The sequence below is a fragment of the Xenopus laevis genome, chromosome 8S, assembly GCF_017654675.1.
Source record: "Xenopus laevis strain J_2021 chromosome 8S, Xenopus_laevis_v10.1, whole genome shotgun sequence".
NCBI classification, from domain to species: domain Eukaryota; kingdom Metazoa; phylum Chordata; class Amphibia; order Anura; family Pipidae; genus Xenopus; species Xenopus laevis.
The window spans coordinates 2,626,919-2,654,001 of NC_054386.1; the positions used below are offsets into that span (position 1 = coordinate 2,626,919).

The window sequence follows — 27,083 nt, forward strand, 5'->3', positions numbered from 1 at the left end:
AGCTCTATAGAGACAACACACACACAAACCATTAAACACACAAGCAATGAAACACCGGTCACAATAAACGCACGTATATAAAACATCACAACAAGGAAGAGTTAAAGGATGTGATTTCTACAGGATCCCCTGGTGCCTGGACATTGTGTGTGTGTTTATATGGAGCCACACTACTTCCTCATTCTATAAACCTCTCTGAACAGCTTGGAGGTTCCTTTATTTACCTCAATCCCCCACTTCCTGTACCGCCATCTTGTCTGTGTACTTCCTGTTTCCCCTCCCCCATATATTGAGTGCCTGCAGCTTCCCTCTGGCCCCCGTTACTTTACACTGACACCAGCAGAGTGTGGGTCACGGTGTGTAACAGACACGGGCAAAGTCACAAAGTAAAACACAAAGTCAGATGAGTTGTGACTGAATAGGAAATAGTCCAGACAGGGTCCTGCTTGTCTAATAAAACTCCCAGCAAGCCTATGAATCCGAGGCGGGAGCTGTAGTTAAACAAGAGCTGAGAAAGGAAATAAGACAAACAGAGCCGTGTGAGGACGAGGGACAGAAGGAAAGAGCATAGAGCTCTACTTCCGGTGTGTGAGTTGCCACATAAACAAAGGCTTCTCCTCCCGAGTAAACACAGACCCACGAGCCCTCCCACTCACCGGCCGCACACAGGGGCTCCAAGCGGCTAAATCCTTCCAAGGAAAACCCCGTCCCGGTCCCAGGCCCCCTCCGAACCCCGCACTGCCTTTAGCTCGCAGCTTGTTCGCTCTTGTTCTTGGTTTGCGGCTCCCGGAAGTGACGTACAACCTCAAGGGGCGAAACACGACGGTGACGCTGCATGTGACGTCACGCCTTCCTGATTCCAGTTCTGCAATACACTCAGTAAACGTAGGAAGGGTCTCAGTCAGTTCCCGGCTGCGGGTCTGTGACTGGACTGTTAGTGGAGACTCTCTGTGTAGGCGCCAGTAACACTGTGAAGTGATTTGTTTGTGAGGTGTTTCTGCTTAGGAAAACATTTCTGCTCAAGAGGGGCCCTAAAATGATTTCTCTGTGGGGCCCAGTAAGTTCTAGTGAGTCTTTGGGGTGACTCCATTAATTCTCTGTCTGGTATTTAATCAGATATTTCTTCTAACTGGTAATTATGGAGTTTGAAGTGTTTCTTGGGTGTATAGTTGCCAGGTTGGTGGGTTTCCAGCCGAATTGGGCTACTGATTTAAGGGAACAGTAACACTAAAAATACATAGTAACATAGTAAGTAAGGTTGAAAAAAGACACATGTCCATCGAGTTCAACCTTTTTTTTTTTTATTAACTACCTATCTGCCAGTTGATCCAGAGGAAGGCAAAAAACCCATCTGAACCCTCTCCAATTTGCCTTAGAGGGGGAAAAATTCCTTCCTGACTCCAAAATGTCAATGGGACCAGTCCCTGGATCAACTTGTACTATGAGCTCTCTTCCATATCCCTGTATTCCCTCACTTGATAAACACCATCCAACCCCTTCTTATACCTATCTAATGTATCAGCCTGTACCCCTGATTCACTTCCCAGCTCTCCCTGTAACACCCCTTTCCCTCCTCTAATCTCATTGGCTCCCTCCTGTCTGCTGGGAGGAGCTACTGGTGAATAAAGCATCCGACCCTTCCTTGTACCTATCTAATGTATCAGCCTGTACCCCTGATTCACTTCCCAGCTCTCCCTGTAACACCCCTTTCCCTCCTCTAATCTCATTGGCTCCCTCCTGTCTGCTGGGAGGAGCTACTGGTGAATAAAGCATCTGACCCTTCCTTGTACCTATCTAATGTATCAGCCTGTACCCCTGATTCACTTCCCAGCTCTCCCTGTAACACCCCTTTCCCTCCTCTAATCTCATTGGCTCCCTCCTGTCTGCTGGGAGGAGCTACTGGTGAATAAAGCATCCGACCCTTCCTTGTACCTATCTAATGTATCAGCCTGTACCCCTGATTCACTTCCCAGCTCTCCCTGTAACACCCCTTTCCCTCCTCTAATCTCATTGGCTCCCTCCTGTCTGCTGGGAGGAGCTACTGGTGAATAAAGCATCCGACCCTTCCTTGTACCTATCTAATGTATCAGCCTGTACCCCTGATTCACTTCCCAGCTCTCCCTGTAACACCCCTTTCCCTCCTGTAATCTCATTGGCTCCCTCCTGTCTGCTGGGAGGAGCTACTGGTGAATAAAGCATCCGACCCTTCCTTGTACCTATCTAATGTATCAGCCTGTACCCCTGATTCACTTCCCAGCTCTCCCTGTAACACCCCTTTCCCTCCTCTAATCTCATTGGCTCCCTCCTGTCTGCTGGGAGGAGCTACTGGTGAATAAAGCATCCGACCCTTCCTTGTACCTATCTAATGTATCAGCCTGTACCCCTGATTCACTTCCCAGCTCTCCATGTAACAACCCCTTTCCCTCCTCTAATCTCATTGGCTCCCTCCTGTCTGCTGGGAGGAGCTACTGGTGAATAAAGCATCCGACCCTTCCTTGTACCTATCTAATGTATCAGCCTGTACCCCTGATTCACTTCCCAGCTCTCCCTGTAACACCCCTTTCCCTCCTCTAATCTCATTGGCTCCCTCCTGTCTGCTGGGAGGAGCTACTGGTGAATAAAGCATCCGACCCTTCCTTGTACCTATCTAATGTATCAGCCTGTACCTCTGATTCTGGGAGACAATTCCACATCTTCACAGCTCTCACTGTAACAAACCCCTTCCCAATATTTAGCTGGAACCTCTTTTCTTCTAATTGGAATGGGTGACCTTGTGTCAGCTGGAAAGACTTACTGGTAAATAAATCATTAGAGAGATTATTATATGATCCCCTTATATATTTATACATAGTTATCATATCACCCCTTAAGCGCCTCTTCTCCAGAGTGAACATCCCCAATTTGGCCAGTCTTTCCTCATAGCTAAGATTTTCCCTTTACCAGCTTAGTTGCCCTTCTCTGTCCCCTCTCTAATACAATAATGTCCTGTTTGAGTGATGGAGACAAAACTGTAGGGCATATTCTAGATGGGGCCTTACCAGTGCTCTATACAGTGGGACCCCCTCCTCCCGTGACTCTCTGCCCCATTTAATACAAGTCAAGACCTTATTTGCCCTTGATGCTGCTGACTGGCATTACTTGCTACAGACAAGTTTATTATCTACAAGGACTCCAAGCTCCGTCTCCATAATGGATTTGCCTAGTGCAGTCCCATTAAGGGTATAAGTGGATATTGTTACATCCCAGGTGCAGGACTTTACATTTATCAACATTGAATCTCAAAATGTTTTTATTAAAATATCCATCCCCCCCCACTAATAATAGATCTACCCTGCATAAAGTTTATTAATATCAATGCTTTATTAAAAAAATACTGTTTGAAAACACTGGTTCCTGTCTACTGAAAAACGCGATATGGTGACTCTGCAGATCTGCGCTCCACGTCTTCCCCCTAACCCGACTTCTGCCAAAACCGGAAGCTAGGCAGGAAGACTACTGACAGCTCAAAATGTTCAGCAGCACTAAGGACAGAAAACACTTTCTGTTGCCACCAATTTCCAAGCTTTCTCTATGTATCCCATTCTTACATACTGTACAAGCCGTATTTTGTGGGAAGTGGCAGAGATCCCCTCTTTTCCCCAACTTACCCCATAGTGGCAGGACTGCGGAATGCAGAACACAGAAAAGAGAAATAATTTGTGCAGAAAAGGGAAATAATTTTTAACAATTTGGATTATTTGGATAAAATGGAGTCTATGGGAGACGGCGATGGATTCCAAATAACAGATCCCATTCTTGTATATTATAGAATGACCTATTCTAAGCAACTTTTCAATTGGCCTTTATTATTTATTTTTTATAAAAAATGTTTTTAAAATATTTGCAATCTCTGACTATTTCCAGATATCGAATGGGGGTTACCCCGTCTAAAAAATAAATGCTGAACATTCCTTCCCTGCTTACGTGCAATGGTAATTGGATGGGAGGAGGCATGCTGCTTCATTTTTTAAAGGGATTATGTCATGATTTTTATGATGTCGTTTTTATTTCCAAATGACACTGTTTACACGGCAAATAATTCACTGTACAATATAAAATGTCATTCCTGAAGCAGCAAGTGTATTTAGTTGTAATATTGGTGTGTAGGTGCATCTCAGCTCATTTTGCCTGGTCATGTGATTTCAGAAAGAGCCAGCACTTTAGGATAGAACTGCTTTCTGGCAGGCTGTTGTTTCTCCTACTCAATGTAACTGAATGTGTCTCAGTGGGACCTGGATTTTACTATTGAGTGCTGTTCTTAGATCTACCAGGCAGCTGTTATCTTGTGTTAGGGAGCTGCTATCTGGTTACCTTCCCATTGTTCTGTTGTTTGGCTGCTGGGGGGGGGGGGGTGATATCACTCCAACTTGCAGTACAGCAGTAAAGAGTGACTGAAGTTTATCAGAGCACAAGTCACATGACCAGGGGCAGCTGGGAAACTGGCAATATGTCTAGCCCCATGTCAGATTTCAAAATTAAATACATGTTTTCCTATGACAGTATCCCTTTAATAAATAATCCCCTTGATGTTCTGTCAATGACTTGCTGTGACCCCATTGTACCACTGGATGGTCGTTACAGAATAAATGCAACTTGCACTGATACAATGTGACTGAGTAAAAAAAAAAAAAGTATTTAATTAGAACAGGACTTACCATTTCATTAGCCAAAACATGACACACTCCAAATTTATTCATTTAAAAAAAAAAAAAAAATGATCGCTTTTACTATTCACAATTATTCACAATTAAAGAAGAGAGATCATAAGGCAGTTCATGTTGGAATGATTTCACATACATAGAGGGTTTTGTCAAAGAAATTTACGACTGAAGAGAAACGGGCGGCCATGACTGCATGTGTTTGCTATTTGTCCTTTAAATTAATATTAACAATAATCCAGGCTGAATCATGAGGAGACGGCTAATTAGACTGAATATGTGTATTTTGATAAAGTCTTAAAACGGATAAAAGAGTCTGCCCGGACCATTCCAGGGATTTAACCTTTTGGGCAGTAGAAGTCTCAACGTTCTTCTTTGCCTCACAAGGAGACATTAAAAAATGAAGTGCTAATATGGGGTTCAGAAACATTTAACTTGTAATACAGAGCCTAAGGCATCAAATGTGCCCTACTCCCCCCAATACCCCAACAGGGGCAGGAGTCTGTCACACACAATCACGGCTAAAGTATAGGGGGGGAATTCACAAAGGTGGAGAGTAGGGATGCACCCAATCCAGGATTCCGTTCGGGATTCAGCCTTTTTCAACAGCATTCGGATTCGGCTGAATCCTTCTGCCTGGCCGAATCCTAATTTGCATATGCAAATTAGGAGCAGTGAGGGAAATCACGTGACTGTTTGTCACAAAACAAGGAGGTAAAAAATGTTTTCCCCTTCCCACTCCTAATTTGCATATGCAAATTAGGATTTGGTTCAGTATTCGGGCAAATCTTTCGCAAAGGATTTGGAGGTTCAGCCAAATCGAAAACAGTAGATTCGGTGCATCCCTAGTGGAGAGCGCTAGTGATGTGCGGGTCAGGGTTTCCCTGACCCTAACCCGCCCTGCACCCGCTTCCGGGGGTCCTTTTATAGACCCACCCAGCCGATGACATCACAAAAGGGGCGGGTGAGCAGACGCAAGAGACTAAAACAGGAAGTTGGATGCCGGCATTTGAAGGTAGCGAGGAGCACTGCAAGGTCGACCCCAGACCCGCCCGACCCGCGCACATCACTAGAGAGCGCCCATTTTTGGAGTAAAAGTGGTGTTAAACTGGTGTAAAATACTTTCTCCATATTCCCAAACAGAAATCCGCCTAAATTCAACCGTCACTTTTCACTTTTTAGTGAAAGAAAGTCAGTTTACAGACACTTTTATGAATTTGTCTTTCAAACTACACAAAAACGACATTTTCTCCTGACATTTTAAAAATGGGAGTAAAGCTCAGTTTAATTCTTCCCGGTGTGTAAAATCAATTCTAAGATCATCTGTTCTTCTTTGTTTCACCCAATCTTTATTTCACACCTTTGTAGGTGCCCCATTGGGGAATTATTATCATATCAATAAGGATCAGCATTTTATACTCAGGGCACAAGTTTGTGTCTAACCCTATTGGTGTAAAATCCTCATTAACAAAACAAGTAAAACACTAAGGGGCATATTTACATATGGTCGAATATCGAGGGTTAATTAACCCTCGATATTCGACTGCCGAATGTATATCCTTCGAATATCGAAGTCGAAGATTTACCGCAAATAGTTTGATCGAACGAAAAATTGTTCAATCGTACGATTAAATCATTCGAAAAGGATTTTAATCCATCGATCGAATGATTTTGCTTCGACCAAAAAATTGTTAGAAAGCCTATGGGGACCTTCCCCATAGGCTAACATTGCACCTCGGTAGGTTTTAGGTGGCGAAGTAGTGGGTCAAAGTTTTTTCTTAAAGAGACAGTACTTCGACTATCGAATGGTCGAATATTCGAACGATTTTTACTTTGAATCGTTCGATTCGAAGTCGTAGGTCGAAGTAGCCAATTCGATGGTCGAAGTAGCCAAAAAAACCATTCGAAATTCAAAGTTTTTTTTATTCTATTCCTTCTCTCAAGCAAAGTAAATGGGCCCCTAATTAAACAAAATAAGTGTATTTTATACAGTTTGATATGTAAAAAGTTTTAACTCACACTTGTGTTATTTTACTGGTTTTATCTTAATGAATGAGGCAATATTAACAATTTGAGTGAATATATTATCTAAAGGAAAAGTAAAGCCTCCAAGCCATTTGTTTTTTAGTTTTAGCAGCAATTAGACACTTGACCTAAGCTAATAAAATACAAAAGCAAAATAGCATTTTTTGTATTTAGACCTTTCTATCTTGTTACTCAAGTGGAATTACCAAAAGATGTCGGCAGATTTAGAAAGTCCAGGTTATCCGGAAAAAAAACCTATAATTTTCCCAGATAAAATAAACTCCTTCCCCCTGGAAATTCCAATTTGATGTCTGACTGACAGGTGTAGTAAGAGCTAAAGCCAAATTCAGAAAAAAAATGTTGTTAAAAAGTTGTGTGAAAGACAAAATCGGACAACGGTCTGTTTAAAAGACAAATTCACAAAAGAGATAGAGAGGGTAGAGGTAGAGGATTGTGAATTTGGTGGGAAATCTGACACTTTTATTTTGTCTCAATATCACCACTTTTGTGAGTTCGCCCCATAGTAAAGGAACTTTTAAGACTCAAAAACTGCTGGTGTGCCTTAATTTCATGACAGATCCAATGCTGCATTTTACTCTCCAACATATTAATTACCGTATATACTTGAGTATAAGCCGAGTTTTTCAGCCCCCAAAATATGCTGAAAAACTCTACCTTGGCTTATACTCGGGTCAAGCGCAAAAACGGTCGCTGGCGTCCAAGAATAGTCGCATGGCGTCCAAGAATGGTCGCCGGCACCTCCAATGGGAGCAGAAACCCTCAATTTTTTGATTGAAACTTACCAGAAGCTGCTGCATTTCTCACCCTAGGCTTATACTCGAGTCAATAAGCTTTCCCAGTTTTTGGAGGTAAAATTAGGTACCTCGGCTTATACTCGAGTATATACGGTAACAATGAAAGTAGGGGCAGAGTTTATATGATAAGCGGCTGAAATAAAAAGTTGTCAGTGGATCTCCCCAAAGAGAACAGCCACCACATATGTTCAAGTTCAACAGACTGCAGAACACCCCAAAACTGTCATCATCTGGAATAAAAGCTTTCCTACCTCCAAACAGCAGCAGCAGCTTTTGCAAACAGCCTCATATAATGGAACGAAGTCAATAGTCGCCGTGTATAATATTGTGGATTATACACACGCTGGGAGAGGAGATACTAAAGTAGAAGGTCCTCATCCAAACACTGCTCTGTCCTAAATATTTCACAGAAATACTGGAATGAAAACACTGGCTTTGTGGAAAATTGCAGGAATGTTTCATTTACAAGTCTCGCCATGATGAGGAGTGAAGAGTTATCGGTCAGATTATAAAGGCTTGATGGGATTTATTAGGGATCGTTTCCGCAGAGTTATTGAAGTCCAGGCATGCTGTGAATGTTCTGTACAAATGCAACAAATTTATTATAGAAAGATTTCACATGAAGGAAACACTGTCTTTGGTGCCAGGATACTGGAAAAGATCTCAAACCAAGACACCGAGCTGATGAGGCCTTGCACTCTTCATTTCTCAAACAGACTTATTCCAGGTTCTTGAGACTTCCATCAGATAGGGCTGTTGGGTCCAACTTTAATATCTCATTGAAAGCATATCCAATGGTGTCTAGGGAAATCTCACTACCGTTTTGCAAAGTTCCCTACATACCCAAAGCGACTTTTTGAGATTTCCACTGATATTGCAGCTCGCACATCTGCGGCCGGCCAATCAAGGTTTCTGTTTGTTCTCAACTCCACAGAGCTTAATGCAAATAACCTAAGAAGAAAAATAAAATCTACAACCGTCATACTCCAAAGGAATTAAACCACGGTTAAATACAAGAATATTCACTATGTGGCCCATTTGTTATTACAACAACCGTTGTCTCAGAGTGATGAAGGCATGACAGCTGAACGCATCATTAAGCAGAGAAAAAAAAAAAGAAATTAATAAAGAAAAAAAACACAATGTATATACAGATGATACTGGCTGCCACTTAATAGTGAGACAAATTGAAAGCAACCAGCCAGAAATTTCGGATTCCGCTAAAGTCATTTCTGATTACACAACAGACAATATCAATGTCCTGGGATCTGTCCTGTTAAATGAGGAGCTGTTCAACACATTGGCACTTGGTCTTTTATTTTCTCTCTGTCTCAGTGTTGATGTCCTATAGATAAAACCAAAGGTATGAGGCACCCTAACACCAAGGCGCACACTTCCAGCCGACTCAGCCCTTTCGCAGCACCCACATCTGGCTTGTGGCTATGTCCCATTCCTCCTACTTCTGGAAGTACATGAACAGTGGCTACATACAGGAATGTCCCAGCCGAGAAAAGCATTGCGACTCCAGTAGCATTAATCTCAGAGAGAGCCTCTTTACTGCTCTGTGGAAGAGAAGGCAAAAGTTTAGGGACATAATACAAATAATTCCTTTCTGCGAATAATTCACTCTACAATATAAAATGTCATTCCTGAAGCAGCAAGTGTATTTAGTTGTAATATTGGTGTGTAGGTGCATCTCAGGTCATTTTGCCTGGTCATGTGATTTCAGAAAGAGCCAGCACTTTAGGATGGAACTGCTTTCTGGCAGCCTGTTGTTTCTCTTACTCAATGTAACTGAATGTGTCTCAGTGGGACCTGGATTTTACTATTGAGTGTTGTTCTTAGATCTACCAGGCAGCTGTTATCTTGTGTTAGGGAGCTGCTATCTGGTTACCTTCCCATTGTTCTTTTGTTTGGCTGCTGGGGGGAAAGGGAAGGGGTGATATCACTCCAACTTGCAGTACAGCAGTAAAGAGTGACTGAAGTTTATCAGAACACAAGTCACATGACTGGGGGCAGCTGGGAAACTGACAATATGTCTAGCCCCATGTCAGATTTCAAAATTAAATCTAAAAAATTGCTACCATATCATATTAAACAAACCGACCTAAAACGCATATATCATATATTCTGTACCTTTATTTGGCAGAATAAACGCCCCAGAATCAGAATGTATAAACGACGACAACCAAAAACGTTAGGGGGAGTTAATGTGCCAGATATTAAGGAATACAATGAAGCAGCATTACGGAGATATGCAGGAGACTGGCTGGTAAACAGAAATTGGTTCACCAATATAGACCTAGATCAATCCCAATCAGAGGGTCTAACTCTAAATTACCTTTTTTTACACTCACTGCCTTCAATTATCCCACAACCACTAAAGGATAACCCATTATTTTCAGATACCTATAAAACCTGGCAATCTTTAAGACTAAAACATAGACTACCCCCACAATATTCCCCATATCGAACATGGTTAGGAAACAAGGGATTCCCTATGGGACTTTCAAACCCAATTCTATATACTTGGCGAGATAAAGGATTATACACTGTACAAAACCTCATCAAAAAAACCCAGACCTGCTTTCCCTAACGGAATTAAATGACAAATTTCCATGGACAAACTCACATATGTTCCTTAGTATACAAATATTACACTTTGCAAGAAACACAATTCACAAAATACAAGACACAGAAGACAATATATAGTAGATAACCTTTGGAAAGAAAAAACCTCAGTACACTCAACAGCTCAAATATACTACAGTGGTGTGAAAAACTATTTGCCCCCTTCCTGATTTCTTATTCTTTTGCATGTTTGTCACACAAAATGTTTCTGATCATCAAACACATTTAACTATTAGTCAAAGATAACACAAGTAAACACAAAATGCAGTTTTTAAAAAAATGAGGGTTTTTATTATTTATTATTTAGGGAGAAAAGAAATCCAAACCTGTGTGAAAAAGTAATTGCCCCCTGAACCTAATAACTGGTTGGGCCACCCTTAGCAGCAATAACTGCAATCAAGCGTCTGCGATAACTTGCAACGAGTCTTTTACAGCGCTCTGGAGGAATTTTGGCCCACTCATCTTTGCAGAATTGTTGTAATTCAGCTTTATTTGAGGGTTTTCAAGCATGAACCGCCTTTTTAAGGTCATGCCACAACATCTCAATAGGATTCAGGTCAGGACTTTGACTAGGCCACTCCAAAGTCTTCATTTTGTTTTTCTTCAGCCATTCAGAGGTGGATTTGCTGGTGTGTTTTGGGTCATTGTCCTGCTGCAGCACCCAAGATCGCTTCAGCTTGAGTTGACGAACAGATGGCCGGACATTCTCCTTCAGGATTTTTTGGTAGACAGTAGAATTCATGGTTCCATCTATCACAGCAAGTCTTCCAGGTCCTGAAGCAGCAAAAACAACCCCAGACCATCACACTACCACCACCATATTTTACTGTTGGTATGATGTTCTTTTTCTGAAATGCTGTGTTACTTTTACGCCAGATGTAACGGGACGCGCACCTTCCAAAAAGTTCAACTTTTGTCTCGTCTGTCCACAAGGTATTTTCCCAAAAGTCTTGGCAATCATTGAGATGTTTTTTAGCAAAATTGAGACGAGCCTTAATGTTCTTTTTGCTTAAAAGTGGTTTGCGCCTTGGAAATGTGCCATGCAGGCCGTTTTTGCCCAGTCTCTTTCTTATGGTGGAGTCGTGAACACTGACCTTAATTGAGGCAAGTGAGGCCTGCAGTTCTTTAGATGTTGTCCTGGGGTCTTTTGTGGCCTCTCGGATGACTTGTCTCTGCGCTCTTGGGTCATTTTGGTCGGCCGGCCACTCCTGGGAAGGTTCACCACTGTTCCATGTTTTTGCCATTTGTGGATAATGGCTCTCACTGTGGTTCGCTGGAGTCCCAAAGCTTTAGAAATGGCTTTATAACCTTTACGAGACTGATAGATCTCAATTACTTTTACTAGTTTATTTTTTAACAAGGGGGGCAATCACTTTTTCACACAGGCCCATGTAGATTTGGAGTTTTTTTTCTCCCTTAATAACGTAAACCTTCATTTAAAAACTGCATTTTGTGTTCAATTATGTTATCGTTGACTAATAGTTAACGGTTTTTGATGAGCAGAAACATTTAAGTGTGACAAACATGCAAAAGAATAAGAAATCAGGAAGGGGGCAAATAGTTTTTCACACCACTGTATATATTACGAACAAATATAACTATAGGCACAGTAGAAAAAAAAACCCCCATTCAAAAAGGCAACACTCACCACAAATACCTATCACGGAAATTCTAAAATCCCATACAATCATAATACAACTATTGCCAACCAGCAGATACCAACAAATGGCGCTACAACTCCTCCATAACTCATACTAAACACTGAAATGGGTGTACTCGATGCTTGGTTCCTAAAGCTGATCTTCTACATATGCTCTGGTCATGTTCTAAAATACAAAGTGATTGGCTGGAAATAACCTCCTATTGGATGCAGATGGTGAATAAACCAATCCAACCAACTATGGAGTGGGCCCTGTATGGTTCAGCAATACCCGAATTTAAGCAAAGGAGAAAAACATTTAGCAGCTAGGTTGACAGCGACGTCTCGAAAGGCAATTCTCCATCAATGGCGCACTCAACAGAAACCCCATCAGTCACACTTACGAAACCTCATATTACACCATATCTTTCACATGGACTGGTTGGAAGCCATGACAAAAAAAGAACACCGAACAAAAAAATTCTCTCAACATATATTAACAGCCTCCCTCCATCACTTAGATACCCAACTACCCATACCTTTATAAACACAACCTGGTATGACATAGAAATCTTAAAGGGTAACTCATTGTTACAAGAAACAAACCAATATATCCAAAATACATTTTAAGAGCCTGGAACAACTACAAGATCACCCCCCAGGAGTCATCGCACTAATAGGCTTCTGGCATCTTACCTACGGTAAATAAATCTAGCCTGTCAAGACTGTACATTAAGCTCGGAATTCGTTTTTAGTTTAGTTATGAAAATGCAAGACCCCGTAGTTCGCCACCTAAAACCTACCGAAGTCAATGTTAGCCTATGGGGAAGGTACCCATAGGCTTTGCTATCTTTTTTAGCTTGAAGAAAAATCGTTCAATCGAAGGATGTAATCATATGATCGAACGATTTTTCGTTCGATCGAACGAATTGCGGTAAATCATTCGACTTCGAAGTCAAAGGATTTCAATTCGGCAGTCGAATATCGAGGGTTAATTAACTACATGAAACATGTAGGAGGACATAACATTCTCAGTGTCATTTAATAGACTTTGACTAATTGCCTTTTAATGCCGATTTTAACACTTGAATTTACAAGTAGAGATTAGGAATTTGGAGATTTGTCTCCTGTTAAACTATTTAACGCACTAATGAGTGACTTTGATTTCTATGAATTGCCACCTCGCTGAAGAATTGGGATTGGTTTTGCTTCTGGGCCTTTTCAAAGCGAGTGATTGTCTCTTATCTGTTGTTGGGTACAGGGGGCAGGCCAAGGTGATCCATAAAATATTTGCTACTTCACCCCCTTAAATACAGTATGTGGTTGGTGTTTTATATCCTCACTGGGAGGCACATTTATTAAGGGTCGAATTTATGTGAGTTTTTTTCAATCGAAATTTATTATAAAAATCTATTTATTTTTTTTTTTAACTTGGGTGAATAGGATTGACCCGAAAACTGGAATCAAATTCGATTCGAGTTTTAAAAACTCAAATGTCAGGAAAGCTGCAAACGACCTGGACCTCTCCCATTGACTGAAACAGCAATTCGGCAGGTTTTAGGTGGCGAATAGTCAAATTCAAGTTCTTAAAGGTCCAGTGTATAATAAATCTCGAAAATCAAAGTAGAATTCGACCCTTATTAAAGCTGCCCCTTAGTGTAAGGGACGACACAATATTGGAGTTTTTTTTCCCTCTGCACTCTATTTTGATTTTAGAACTTATAGAAGAGCGTTCATTAGAATTAATAAAAAAAGAAGAGTAAGGGTTTTTTGGTAGACAGAACTCCTCTCCCCAAAAGGGTAATTTAAAAACATGTGATTTCTCATTGTCACTTTCCATTGTGGGAACATTCACCACCAGTACAGGTGCTTTGACCGGCGTTTTGGCGCATGTGCAGTAGGAGCATTTCGCCGGTACAGATCTACTGCGCATGCGCCAAAAGTCACGAAGTTTTCCGATTTCACTTCGTGACTTTTGGCGCATGCGCAGTAGATCGTACCGGCGAAATGCTCCTACTGCGCATGCGCCGGTCAAAGCAGGAAGAAGATCGCATGGAAGAAGATGTCGTCTGTGAACTCCCTGGACTGGACCTGCGCAGAAGGGTAAGTAACAAGTTAGGGGCATTTGCTCAGCGGGACGGGTAGGCCAGGGGGGAGGAGGGAGGGTGGGCAACAAACGGGTGGGGAGGGTGGGTTTTTGCTCCAACTAGGTTTCCTTCCCCTTTAAAGATTTAAACACTTGTACATAAGTGCCCTGGTGGATGCTGCAGAGAATTAAGGTGGCCATAGACCCGAAGATCCGCTCGTTTGGCCACATCGTCAAACAAGCCAATCTTTCCCCGATTTGCCATTAACGGGCATGGCTATATCGGGGGTAATCTCCCTATGGTCGAACGATCGGATTAAGATGAGAGCGCAATGGGCTCCGGCGGGATCGGTCGGGACAAAATCAAACCTGTCCGATCGACCAAACGACCAATCTCCGCCGGACGAAAATATCGAGACTCTCCACACACCGTCCGAAAATCGTACAAATCCTCGATTTGTATGATAGGATCTTTGCGTCTATGGCCACCTTTCGCCTACTGCTTATCAGTGTTTTGGGAGAATATATAAACAGAGGAATACCAGTACACTGAACTATTAGGGCAATAGTCATCTCAAACAAAACCGCAATCTATGTGTTGACTCAGTTTGCAAATTCAAGGCTGCGTTTCTCTAGGTAAAAATCCAAAAACAAATAAAAACCCTTTCATGCAAAAAGCAGTGGTTAAAGTCCCTGCCCTTTGCACTGTGTATGTTATACTTTGTAGAATGATGCAAGTATTCAAATGTAGAGCGTAAGTAAGAAAAACATTTTCTAATTTACTTGTTGTTACTGGTACATTCGAATTGATATAAGCTGCGTCTTACCTTGCTCAGTCCCAAATAAGTCAGCATTGACAGGACAGGAGCAGCCAAGGCAAAAACGAGCAAATGCTTCCGAATGCGATTTCGCTCTAGTCCCGCATGCATGAGGAAAGACACAAGGCCAAATGCTGCTGGAGCCTGCCGAGCAAAACAAGAAATTATTTCACACATTTCAAAATAATCATTTATAATTTAGGAGCTAAAGAGACACAATTACAAACTGTGCTAATGTCCCAGAGCCAAGGATATCGGCTGTTTACAATAACAGTTACATTTACTACTTTGCCCTTGCCCAAATCCAGGAGTCTCCCTTGGAACCTGTTATCCAGAATGCTCAGGACCTGGGGATTTCCGGATAACGGGTCTTTCTGTAATTTGGATCTTCATACCTTAAAGTGGACCCGTCACCCAAACAAAATTATTCCATATCCTATTTTATCATGTTAGTCAAGCAAAATGAACTTTAATTACACTGTGTAAATTATTTGAATATTGTTTCCATCAGTCTGGGAATTCAAAATTATAGCAACCAGGAAGGAGCCATTTTGTGGACACTTTTATTAAGGCAATCCTTACATAATCTCAGAATCTTGTTTGTGCACCAGGGGACAGGGACCCAATGCCCATCACCATGCACTGGTTACACAATTAAATCGTTAAGAGAGCAGGGGGAATGTAGGGAGAGCGGTGACATCTAGGAAGTGCTGAATGGTAAGTGAAAGTAATTGCTTGCCCCACCTCTATGCCTAGGCATAGAGGCGGGGTAGGCAATATTTGATTGACAGCTGATATTTTTAAATGAGTTTACAACAGCTATGAATGCTTTATTAAAAAAAAGAAATTGGATTTCATGTTTAATTTAAAAAGGGCTTTTATTATACAGATTTTCATGCATGGGTGACGGGTCCACTTTAAGTCTACTAGAAAATCATGTAAATATTAAATAAGCCCAATAAGATGGTTTTGCTTCCAATAAGAATTAATTATATCTTCGTTTAGATCAAGTACAAGGTACTGTTTTATTAGTACAGAGAAAAAAGTAATAATCTTTAAACATTTGGATTACTTGATTATAATGGAGTCTATGGGAGACAGCCTTTCCATAATTCTGAACTTTCTGGATAACGAGTTTCCAGATAACTGATCCCATACCTGTATATATTTCGATGAATCTTCTTTTATTAAAGATGCACCGAATCCAGGATTCGGACTTTTTCAGCAGGATTCGGATTCGTCCGAATCATTCTGCCCAGCCGTACCGAATCCGAATTTGCATATGCAAATTAAGGACAAGGAGGGAAATCGCGCGACTTTTTGACACAAAACAAGGAAGTAAAAAATGTTTTCCCATTCCCACCACTAATGTGCATATGCAAATTAGGATTCAGTTCGGTATTCGGCCGAATCTTTCGGGATGGACTCGGGGGTTTGGCCGAATACAAAATAGTGGATTCGGTGCATCCCTACTCAGTATTAGAATTTTTTTTTATTGTGCAAAAAAAGTTTTTGGGTGGACATAAGTAAACATACATACCATATATACTTGAGTATAAGACGAGTTTTTCAGCCCCCAAAATATGCTGAAAAACTCTACCTCGGCTTATAAACGGTCGCCGGCGCCTAAGAATAGTCGCCGGTGCGGTGCCTAAGAATAGTCGCCGGCGCCTAAGAATAGTCTCCAAGAATATTCGCTGGCGTCCAAGAATGGTCAAGCGCAAAAACGGTCGCCGGCGTCCAAGAATAGTCGCATGGCGTCCAAGAATAGTCGCCGGCACCTCCAATGGGAGCAGAAACCCTCAATTTTTTGATTGAAACTTACCAGAAGCTGCTGCATTTCTCACCCTAGGCTTATACTCGAGTCAATAAGCTTTCCTAGTTTTTGGAGGTAAAATTAGGTACCTCGGCTTATACTCGAGTATATACGGTAGTAACATAGTAAATTAGGTTGAAAAAAGACACGTTCATCAAGCTCAAATTTTTCAACTTTTTTAACTGCTCGTTAGCCCAGATTGCCAGTGGATCTGGTTAGTCAAGGGGTGGGCAATACCCACAGACTGCATTTGTGGCCCATGATGTTCTTTGCTTACAGGATTTATAAACTTGTCTGCCCAGTATATCTGAATAACCCCTATTAAGATATCCAATCAGACACCGTTTCTATTAGGAAATGGATTCTTTGGGCCCACATACAGGTCAATAAGGTGCAATTTCAGTAAAGAGAGGTAAATATGTGCCTGTACAACACCAAACCTACTACAATCTGAATGACAGTTTTAAATGATCCAAAATTATCTGTTTAAATTATACAAGACACACTTACCTTGTGTAACATAATGGCAACAAATACAATTAGCTGGACGCTAGTCTGTGAGGTAGAAGCGGCAGCACCCAGGGCAACCCCATCCGCTACAATGGTGCAAAGAAGAAATGAAATATGCAAAATTAAACAGAATACATCATGGTCTCTCTATGGGGGGGAACTGTGGAATTAAGGCGATGTCCCAAAATACACTTAAGGGTCTGGGCACACATGAAGATTAGTCGACAGGCGACAAATCTCTCCTTCGTGGCGACTAATCTCCCCGATTTGCCTTCCCCTTCCTACCGCTGGTTAAAATGTAAATCGTTGGGGGCAGGGACACGGAGCGCTTCGTTTTCCGAAGTCGCCTGAAGTTTCCTCGTGAGGCAATTACTAGCGACTTTGGAAAACAAAGCGTTCCCTGTACCTTTCCCCAGCAATTTACATTTTAGCCAGTGGAAGGCAGGCGAAGGCAAATCGGGGAGATTAGTCGCCACGAAGAAGAGGAGATTTGTCGCCTGTCAACTAATCTTCCCGAATCTGCCGTGTAGCCAGACCCATAAAGGTGGACAGACATAATAAGTGTAGTTATATTTGTTGTTTCTTACAAAGCCCAAATATCAGTTACATCAATTATAATAAAAACAATTCACAAAGCAAATGTACAAAGCACTTCATACTCACATTTATACATACTGTATATAAATGCCGCCATTTAAGGATAAAGGTGTTTAGTATTGAGCTTGGTGCTTTTTCAAGTGCAACAATCAATTCTACTGCAATTTTGCTTTCCGAAATGACTTGGGTTTAGATATTTACCTGCCGCATGAACAACAAGGCCAAGTGTTGTTGTAATCTTGGAGCTGGCTGCTCTTGCTGCCTCTGGGTCTGCAAAATAAAATCACAGCAGTGTGAATCCATGGACGTCACATAAGTTCCTGTACTCCACAGCAAGCAATCAAACAACTGGCTCCACAGTCTGCATTGCTGTAGACCCATCAAAGTTAATGGTTGATTGGTTACTTTGGGATATTGCACAGGCGCATTCATCTTACTTACCATCGGCAGAATGCATATGAGACGAACCAATCTGGTCTACAAGTAGCATGAAGACAAATCCAAGTACAAGCGAGACCCCGATGTAGGCGTGCAAATTAGAGTGATCGTGTTCATGAGCCACAGAGGTCTCTGCTCCCGTCTCTGCCTCCTTCACTTTATGGATTTCCCCTAGATCGTGGTGTTTTGCTAGTAAATATAGAGGGGGAAAAATGAAGTCCTATTAATGTGATCATCTATAGCAAGTGGACCCAAAACTGGGAAACATGTACAGGTATAGGATTCCTTATCCGGAAACCCGATATCCAGAAAGCTCCAGATTACAGAATGGCTGTCTCCCATAGACTCCATTTTATCCAAATAATCCAAATTTTTAAAAATGATTTCATTTTTCTCTGTAATAATAAAACAGTACCTTGTACTTGAGCCCAACTAAGATATAATTAATCGTTATTAGAAGCAAAACCAGCCTATTGGCTTTATTTAATGTTTAAATGAATTTCTAGTAGACTTAAGGCATGAAGACCCAAATTACGGAAAGATCCGTTATCCGGAAAACCCCAGGTCCCGAGCATTCTGGATAACAGGTCCCATACCAGTACCTTTATATACTTTATTAATGAAAAGTGCCTATAGGCAGAACATGGCAAAACCAAATACCAGTACGCTTCCATTATCTGGATTACTGTTGTTTTCCAGACCATACTTTTTTTTTTTTTGCCTACAGCAGTTACTTGTTTCATTTATCACTCATCTATACGTGAAACAGAAGTTTATATCTATGCAACTGCATGTGTTGGTTTTCATTCAACGAGAGAACCTAATCCTTGTGTAAGTTTCCTTCCTTGAGACGGAAAAGCCCACCGATCCCAGTGGAAATAATAATGACAGTACATGCAACTTCAGTCTTGGCATAATAATGATACATTCAGATTTACATTTGTGATTAAAAAAAATCTACAGTTTCCCCCCAACGTATATGTATCAAAAAGCAGTACAACAAAAAAATAATAATAATTTACATAGGTCGCCAAAAAAATTATATTAAAAACAAAAATCTTACAACATCCCAACTGCCTTTTTAAAGTGCCTCCCCAATTTTTGATACATATACGGATTTCTGGTGCCTTGATGAGGGAATGGGGCAGCTGGACCACTTTCTGCGTTGTCCTAAGCTTCGATTGACTGTGATAAAAGTATATGGATTTCCCTACTGTACACTAACCTAGTATTTCTTCATACAGAGCATGGACTCCTTCAGGTATTATGACAGCTAACGCAGTCCCACACAGAAGACCAGCGCCGAGGACAGTCACCAGCTTTAATTTTTCCTATAAACCAAAAGCATGGAGTGAACAAATAGCTTTACAAACAAAGAAATATGTATAATGTAATATAATTTTACATCATTTAGTTCCTTTAAAACAACAAGGCATCTCTTAAATCTTATAAAACCTTACTGTGTTAATTCAGCATTTTACCTTCTCTTGGGGACATTGCTGAATTTAAAATGTAGGCTGTTCTTGTTCCGTGATTAAAGGGATACTGTCATGGGAAAAAACATTTTTTTCAAAACGCATCAGTTATTAGTGCTGCTGCAGCAGAATTCTGCACTGAAATCCATTTCTCAAAAGAGCAAACAGATTTTTTTATATTCAATTTTGAAATCTGACATGGGGCTAGACATATTGTCAATTTCCCAGCTGCCCCTGGTCATGTGACTTGTGCCTGAACTTTAGGAGAGAAATGCTTTCTGGCAGGCTGCTGTTTTTCCTTCTCAATGTAACTGAATGTGTCTCAGTGGGACCTGGATTTTACTATTGAGTGTTGTTCTTAGATCTACCAGGCAGCTGTTATCTTGTGTTAGGGAGCTGCTATCTGGTTTCCTTCCCATTGTTCTTTTATTTGGCTGCTGGGGGGAAAAGGGAGGGAGTGATATCGCTCTAACTTGCAGTACAGCAGTAAAGAGTGATTGAAGTTTATCAGAGCACAGATCACATGACTTGGGGCAGCTGGGAAATTGACAAAATATCTAGCCCCATGTCAGATTTCAAAATTGAATATAAAAAAATCTGTTTGCTCTTTTGAGAAATGGATTTCAGTGCAGAATTCTGCTGGAGCAGCACTATTAACGGATTCATTTTGAAAAAAAATTTTTTCGCCATGACAGTATCCCTTTAAGGACGCGAGGCAATGCTTTCTTATACCTTACTAAATGATGGAGAGCAGAGTGCTGAAGGCTATTATCTTGGGAGACTGGCTCGCAGATTTACAATATTTTGTGATTACACAATACAAGGATAGATGTCCATGGGCAGCAATCACAAAAAGTGCTTGTGGGTAATTGCCCAGAGCTTCCAGCACAAGCCTTGAATGGTCAGGAAAGAAATCAGTATCTAGTCAGAGTCCAGGAAGATCATTTCCATGGGAAGATATACAGACAAAAAAATTAATTTAATCTGCAAGCAAATTTGCTCTCTCTGCAGTTATATATGTCAAACCCCGCTGCTTAATTTAAAATATATCACCACTTCTCCACTTGTGGGCATGGATGAGAGGCTTAAAAATATTTAATATATTCAGAACTGGATCTCCTTCCCACATTCTTATCATTTACAGTTAAAACTTGCTCTGTTAAAAGTAGAAGTGACTGTGACAAAGGGACTCAGAAATGCCACAGCAAATGCATTAGAGCATTTCATCAGCCTGAGGCAGCTCATATTCCATATAGATGTACAGTATATGAAGCTGTGACCGCTGGATAGAGACCCCTATGCACAGGGGCTACAGAAATGCCCAATCAATGTATCGATCTGCCTCATTCTAATGCACCTTTGTGTCACAAATGAAGTTTAAAAGATCATAACAAGTAAGTTACTAAAGTGTTCACTATAAGGTGTGCCTGTTGGGTATTGTAGAAGACTTACTCCCATTATCCAAGTCTCGAACTCTCATTAAGACTGCTCTGTATTATGCCAAGAAATCTGTAGTGATGCGATGGATGTCTCCCCAACCCCCTACTATGCAGCAATGGCTCTCACTAGTTAATAAGGGACTTCCTCTCATTAAACTGACCTACGAGGCTCGTGGCTGTCCGACTAAATTTGAAAAAGTGTGGTCCCCATGGCTTGATGTACACCCAGAACATGACCCCCACTTTTCCCTGCCTCCTACCCCCCAACAACAATAATAATGTTATTACTGGCTTAGATGTTAGGCCTGTGTACCCACTGATAGCTGTATTGCTCTGTTTGGTGTAATTTCTACAGACTACTTTACAACCATTGTTTATTGTGTATGTATGTGTTTTTTCTCCCTTTTTCTTTCTGTTCCCCCCCCCCTTTTTTCTGTTGAAAATTCAAATAAAAAGATACTTTCAAAAAAAAAAAAAAAAAAGTGTTCACTATAAATCTACATGTTCCCTTCACAAGACATTGTTATGCAGATAGTAAGGGCTAAAACAATTGTTGCCCCTTCATGAAGAAAAAAGTAAATAAAACAGAAATAAAAACTCTTCTCGTTTAGCCTTCTACGTAAGCAGCAGCATTAGGCAAACACTTGTAAAAGGGCCTTTATACCAGAGCAGGACACAAGAACAACGTTACAACACTCTCTGCCAAGTTGCAAACTGTGGAAAAACCGGAAATGTTGCTTTTGTTATTGCAAACGTTATGGAATAAATGTCATCTCACCAACATGTTGGTAGGTTAAAAACTCATTATATATCAGTTATATTGAAATACACCATGAAAAAATACTTGACTTTAAAAAAAGTTATAACTTTTTATTGTTGCACGGGGGAAACTTTTCCTGGTATGCGTGTTCTCATCTGGCAAACAGAAAGGGTAAAGGGTAAATTTACTTATGAAATAGTTTATTAACACTTACTACCCAGCTGATTGGAGATACCGTCTTTCCCTCTTGTTGTTAAATTAGCCTAAGTAAAGTGCTGTGTTTTGTATTACAGTAAACATTGTATACTACTGTATACATTGACACTGCTTAAATTCACAATAAAACAGTATATAGTGTGCACAAGAGAATCCTCTATAATGCGACTTTTATATCAGAAAATTGGAGAGTTCAGCATTTTAAACTGGTCCATTTAGGTTATGGGAAAATGTTCAAAAAGTTTACAGGCTTACGTTCATTGTGCTTTTGTCCTAAATGTTCCCAGTTAAATGTTGACCTGTTTCATTACTTATGGAGTTGCCCTGAAGTTCATAAAGTCTGACTTGCCTTGGAAAATTTCCTGAATCGTAATGTGAAATACCAATTCAAATGAAACCCTGTCACAGCATTACTACACTTGCACAACCTAGGGCCACGGACGAAGAAACACTCAAAATCCCATATTTAACTCTTCAACAACATTATTATGTTGTAGAAACGGTTATTCTTGAACTGGTTACTTGTCACAACTCCGTCAATGGAAGATATCTTGTCTCTCCTAAATCATCTCTGTTGGCAAGAAGCGATAAGGATAAGGACGGCTGAACCCCATCATAAACAATCCATTATTGACATTTGGTCTATTTATTGGGATTTATTTGACTCCAGTTGCAAATCCCGCGCTCTAGAATTGCTTCAATTATAACTTGTAATGTAATAGCTATTTACTCTTTTATATCGCTTACAATTATCTCGTTGTTCCATTTTTTTTTCACTTTACTTCATTACTTCTTGAACTAGCAACTAAATATTTGCTAAGCGTTGTTAAGTTTGGTTTAATTTAGTTTGCTATCCATAGGCTAAGACATAACTACATAAACAGGCTAACAAACCTCAGCCAGAGCATGGAACATTGTAGATCCCATTTTTGTATAAATATACTGTTGCTAGGAAAAACAAAAACCTGTCTAACTATATCTTAATGGAATACTGGGGGCTGTCTTGCAGAATTTAAAAGACCATCAACATCAGAATTGTATTTGTATTTAATAACATTTATAATTTTACCGGTATGGTTTTTGGTGGCAGTAGACGTATTCGCTAAGTTTAAGGGAACACTTCCTACAAGAGCTACAGGAGGTAAATCTATGCCATTTTCAGCCAGGGAAAAATGAATCACGTGTCATTGGCCATAGACGCAAAGATCAGATCGTATTAATTGAGGATTCGTACGATTTTCGGGCCTTGTGTGGAGAGTCCCGACATTTTTCGTCCGGCGGAGATCGGTCGTTTGGTCGATCGGACAGTTAAAAGATTTCTGTCAGTTGCCGATAGTACGATTTTCAGTGGGAGACTGTCACTAGCTTTGGTCGGACATAGATATCGTACGATTACTGTCAGGGGCAGAACATCGGCTCATCTGTTCTTTTACTACTTTATTTGATCTGAATGGTTAGTGGCAGGTCAGGAAATGGGGAAGTCCGATCGTACGATGATTCGAACGATCGGATCTTTGCGTCTATGGCCAGCTTAAGGCTTAAAATACCCAAGGTGTAATCACTGGAACTATTTTTCAGTCAGCGCAAATGCCCCTGACATCAGATTCCATTGTAACTAATATCAAGAGGCACCAGTGTATACAGAGCTCAAAAATATGCTCTGTGTGTGATCAGCACATGGGTCACAACAGCTTGGGCTGGACTTTGTGTAGACACCAAATATAATATGGCTAAACACAACAGGGATGATAGGGAAAAAAAAACAGGGCATCTGTTTAAGAGTAGTATCCATCATAGTTAACAATTCCACTATCACCCCCTCTCCCCAGGCCCGGTGCCTTGGGGTTATCCTAGATTCTGCCCTGTCATTCACTCCTCATATCCAGTCACTTATTAAATCATGTCACTTCCACCTAAGGAACATATCCAAAATACCATCATTTATCACCCAAGATGCTGCCAAAATTCTTATTCACTCTCTCATCATATCACGTCTAGACTACTGTAACTCTCTTTTAATTGGCCTCCCCCTCCAGAGACTGTCAGCTCTCCAGTCCATAATGAACACTGCTGCGAGGCTCATACACCTCAGCAACCGCTCCTCCTCTGCCTCGCCATTCTGTCAATCCCTGCACTGGCTTCCGTTACCTTTCAGAATCAAATTCAAATTAATGACCCTGACATTCAAAGCACTTCATAACTCTGCCCCACCCTACATCTCTGAACTCATCTCTATATACTCACCCAACCGCTTACTACTCTCCTCTACTGACCTGCTCCTCAACTCTTCTCTCATTACCTCCTCACATGCTCACATTCAAGACTTTGGAAGGGCTGCACCCCTCCTCTGGAACTCTCTCCCACGGTCTGTCCGACTTTCTCCCAACCTTTCTGATTTTAAGAAATCTCTGAAAACGCACTTCTTTCGAGAAGCCTCCCCTCACTCTGTTTAACTACCAAACGCAACACCACATACAGTACCACATTTCTCACCCACTTAATTCGATCTTGCCCACTCCCACACCTTGTGTATTACTCCCTTCCCTTTAGACTGTATGCCTATGCATAGGGCCTTCCTCACCTTTTTGTACCTGTATTGATTGTGATGTTTGTTACTCCATATGTTCTATGTATGTAATTCATGTGATGTAGTTGTATAATCACATTTACTTTACAGTGCTACGCAATATGTTGGCGCTATATAAATACATGTTAATAATAATAATAATAATAAAAATAAAGAGTAATGATACACAGGGCTATTAGAATGCTTTGGAGCTTTTGGCTTAGTGCTTGAAATCACCCGGAGTGCTATTAGCCTGGAATGAAGAGTATTACATGTACATGATAGTAACAATATTATGCCAAATGGATACAAATTAATAATTTTCCGTTTCTGTGACTTTTAATTTATTTGAAATATCTTATTTAGGCATGGAAAAGGCAGAAGACATGAGTTAAGGAAATTGTTGTACCTCAGAGAAATTGACTGCAAGCGGGATGATTCCTGATACATAACATCCTACCAGCATGGCCAGTGAGAGTAAACTGATTGAGCTGAAATCATCCATATTTGTCCTGCTTGCGTTTTCCCTGTGGGGTAAATCATAGAAGGTACAATGGTCACGAGAAATGTCTAAAAGAATAACAAGGTTTACATAAACTACACAAAAACATGATAATCTGCTTTTGTTACGTGCTGGCATTGTGTTAAAATTTCAATATTGAAAAGCTTTTATTACGAAAATGGATTGTCCGTTTATTCTTCTGTAATAACAGAGGCCCCAAGACAGTGTACAGCAGTTAAATAACATCTAGAGGGGTGTTGGGTGCTGCTTTTACTATTTTTTCCCAAAAGTGTAAAGTTGAATGTTCCCGTCTCTGGTGTTTCAATCTGGCAGCTCAGTAATTCACACTCTGAACTGTTACAATTTGCTACATTTATTTGATACAATTAGTTGATACATTTAGTCGCTACATTTAATCGCTAGAATTAGTCGCTAGAATTAGTCGCTAGAATTAGTCGCTACATTCAGGGGCTGATTCACTAAGGGTCGAATATCGAGGGTCAATTAACCCTCTATATTCGACTGGGAATTGAAATCCTTCGACTTCGAAGTCGAAGGATTTAGCGCAGATAGTATGATCGAACGATTATTCCTTCGATCGAATGATAAAATCCTTCGAATCGAACGATTCGAAGGATTTAAATCCAACTATCGAAGGAATATCCTTCGATCAAAAAAAGTTAGCCAAGCCTATAGGGACCTTGCCCATAGGCTAACATTGACTTCGGTAGCTTTTAGATGGCGAACTAGGGGGTCGAAGTTTTTTTTAAAGAGACAGTACTTCGACTATCGAATGGTCGAATAGTCGAACGATTTTTACTTCGAATCCTTCGATTCGAAGTTGTAGTCGATGGTCGAAGTTACCCATTCGATGGTCGAAGTAGCCCAAAAAAAACGTCGAAATTCGAAGTTTTTTTACTTTGAATCCTTCACTAGAAGTTAGTGAATCGGCCCCTAAGTCGCTACATTAAGTCGCTACATTAAGTCGCTACATTTAGTCGCTACAATTAGTCGCTACATTTAATCGCTAGAATTAGTCGATACATTTAGTCGATACATTAAGTAGCTAGAATTAGTCGCTAGAATTAGTCGCTACATTTAGTCGCCACATTTAGTTGATACATTAAGTCGCTACATTTAGTCGCTAGAATTAGTCACTACATTTAGTCGCTACAATTAGTTGATACAATTAGTCGCTACATTTAGTTGATACATTTAGTTGATCCATTTCTCAGCAGCATCTCTGGAGTATCAGTAACTATTGTATCAAGTCTAACAGCTGCCTGTAATGAAACCCAGGGATTCTGCTCAGCAGGGACAAAGATAAGAAATGGATCAACTAAATGTATCAATTTAGAACAGTTACAGGGTCGGCGACCCTCCTCCCAGAGCTGCTTTAGAAGTTGAAAAATGACACTTTATACTTCAATATTAGAAAAACGGTGACACATAGAAAATAGAAAGTAATTGGAAAAAGTGGTTATTTCTGGTGATCTCTCTGAAACCAACCAGTTGTTTGAAGGTGAACATCCCCTTTATTGAAGCCATAGGATGATTCAGAGCCTGACAAGAGGTGACACTTCAGCTGGTGGCAGATGTAGTTGAGTAATAAGTGGAGGAGATTATAAATAAGTGCACAATATATAGATCTAGTGAGAGACAGTTCAGTTACTCACAGTCACACACGGTGTCAGGGAGGTACAGCAATCACTGGGCTGTTTCTTCCCGCAGAGCCTCCAAATCTGCTCCGGCTTCTTCTTGCGACTCTGACAGCCCACAAGGCCCTTAGTGGTTCTCACACATACACTCCGCCATCTTGCTGTGCCTCACAGCTGCTGCTGCTGCCATGGTGTCATTACACGAGACTACTTCCGGGTTACACGCACAGTGACGTCATGCGTAAGGGAAACCAGACTGTTGAAAAGCCTCAAACGACAGACACGCCCCCATGTAGCGCACAGCCAGAACATGACACAACCCCATTAACAACATCAACTTTTGAAGCTAAGTGACGTGGGCAATTCGTTAAATTGAGCCATCATCAATCATGGCC

At 40.8% G+C, this 27,083-nt stretch overlaps 2 protein-coding genes across 3 annotated transcripts in view; both read right to left on the minus strand.

The window, feature by feature from the left end:
* susd6.S (sushi domain containing 6 S homeolog) overlaps positions 1 to 7,926 on the minus strand; it is a 22,861-nt gene extending 14,935 nt beyond the window's left edge. The window contains 1 exon segment of one of the 2 annotated variants that reach the window (NM_001086724.1): positions 657 to 736. Coding sequence is in view for 1 of the 2 variants with exons in the window: in XM_041574095.1 (XP_041430029.1) it covers positions 7,789 to 7,826 (38 nt within the window). In the remaining variant the exon portion in view is untranslated. 2 annotated transcript variants of the gene reach the window in all.
* Positions 5,414 to 26,989, minus strand: slc39a9.S (solute carrier family 39 member 9 S homeolog; the record flags this gene model as incomplete). Its single annotated transcript, NM_001091036.1, is given in 8 exon segments — positions 5,414 to 9,099; positions 14,721 to 14,855; positions 17,038 to 17,123; positions 17,836 to 17,904; positions 18,076 to 18,264; positions 19,298 to 19,403; positions 24,938 to 25,055; positions 26,707 to 26,989. Coding segments are annotated over 7 exon segments (912 nt in total). The 3' UTR covers positions 5,414 to 8,868.
* Positions 26,990 to 27,083: the final 94 nt, after the last annotated feature.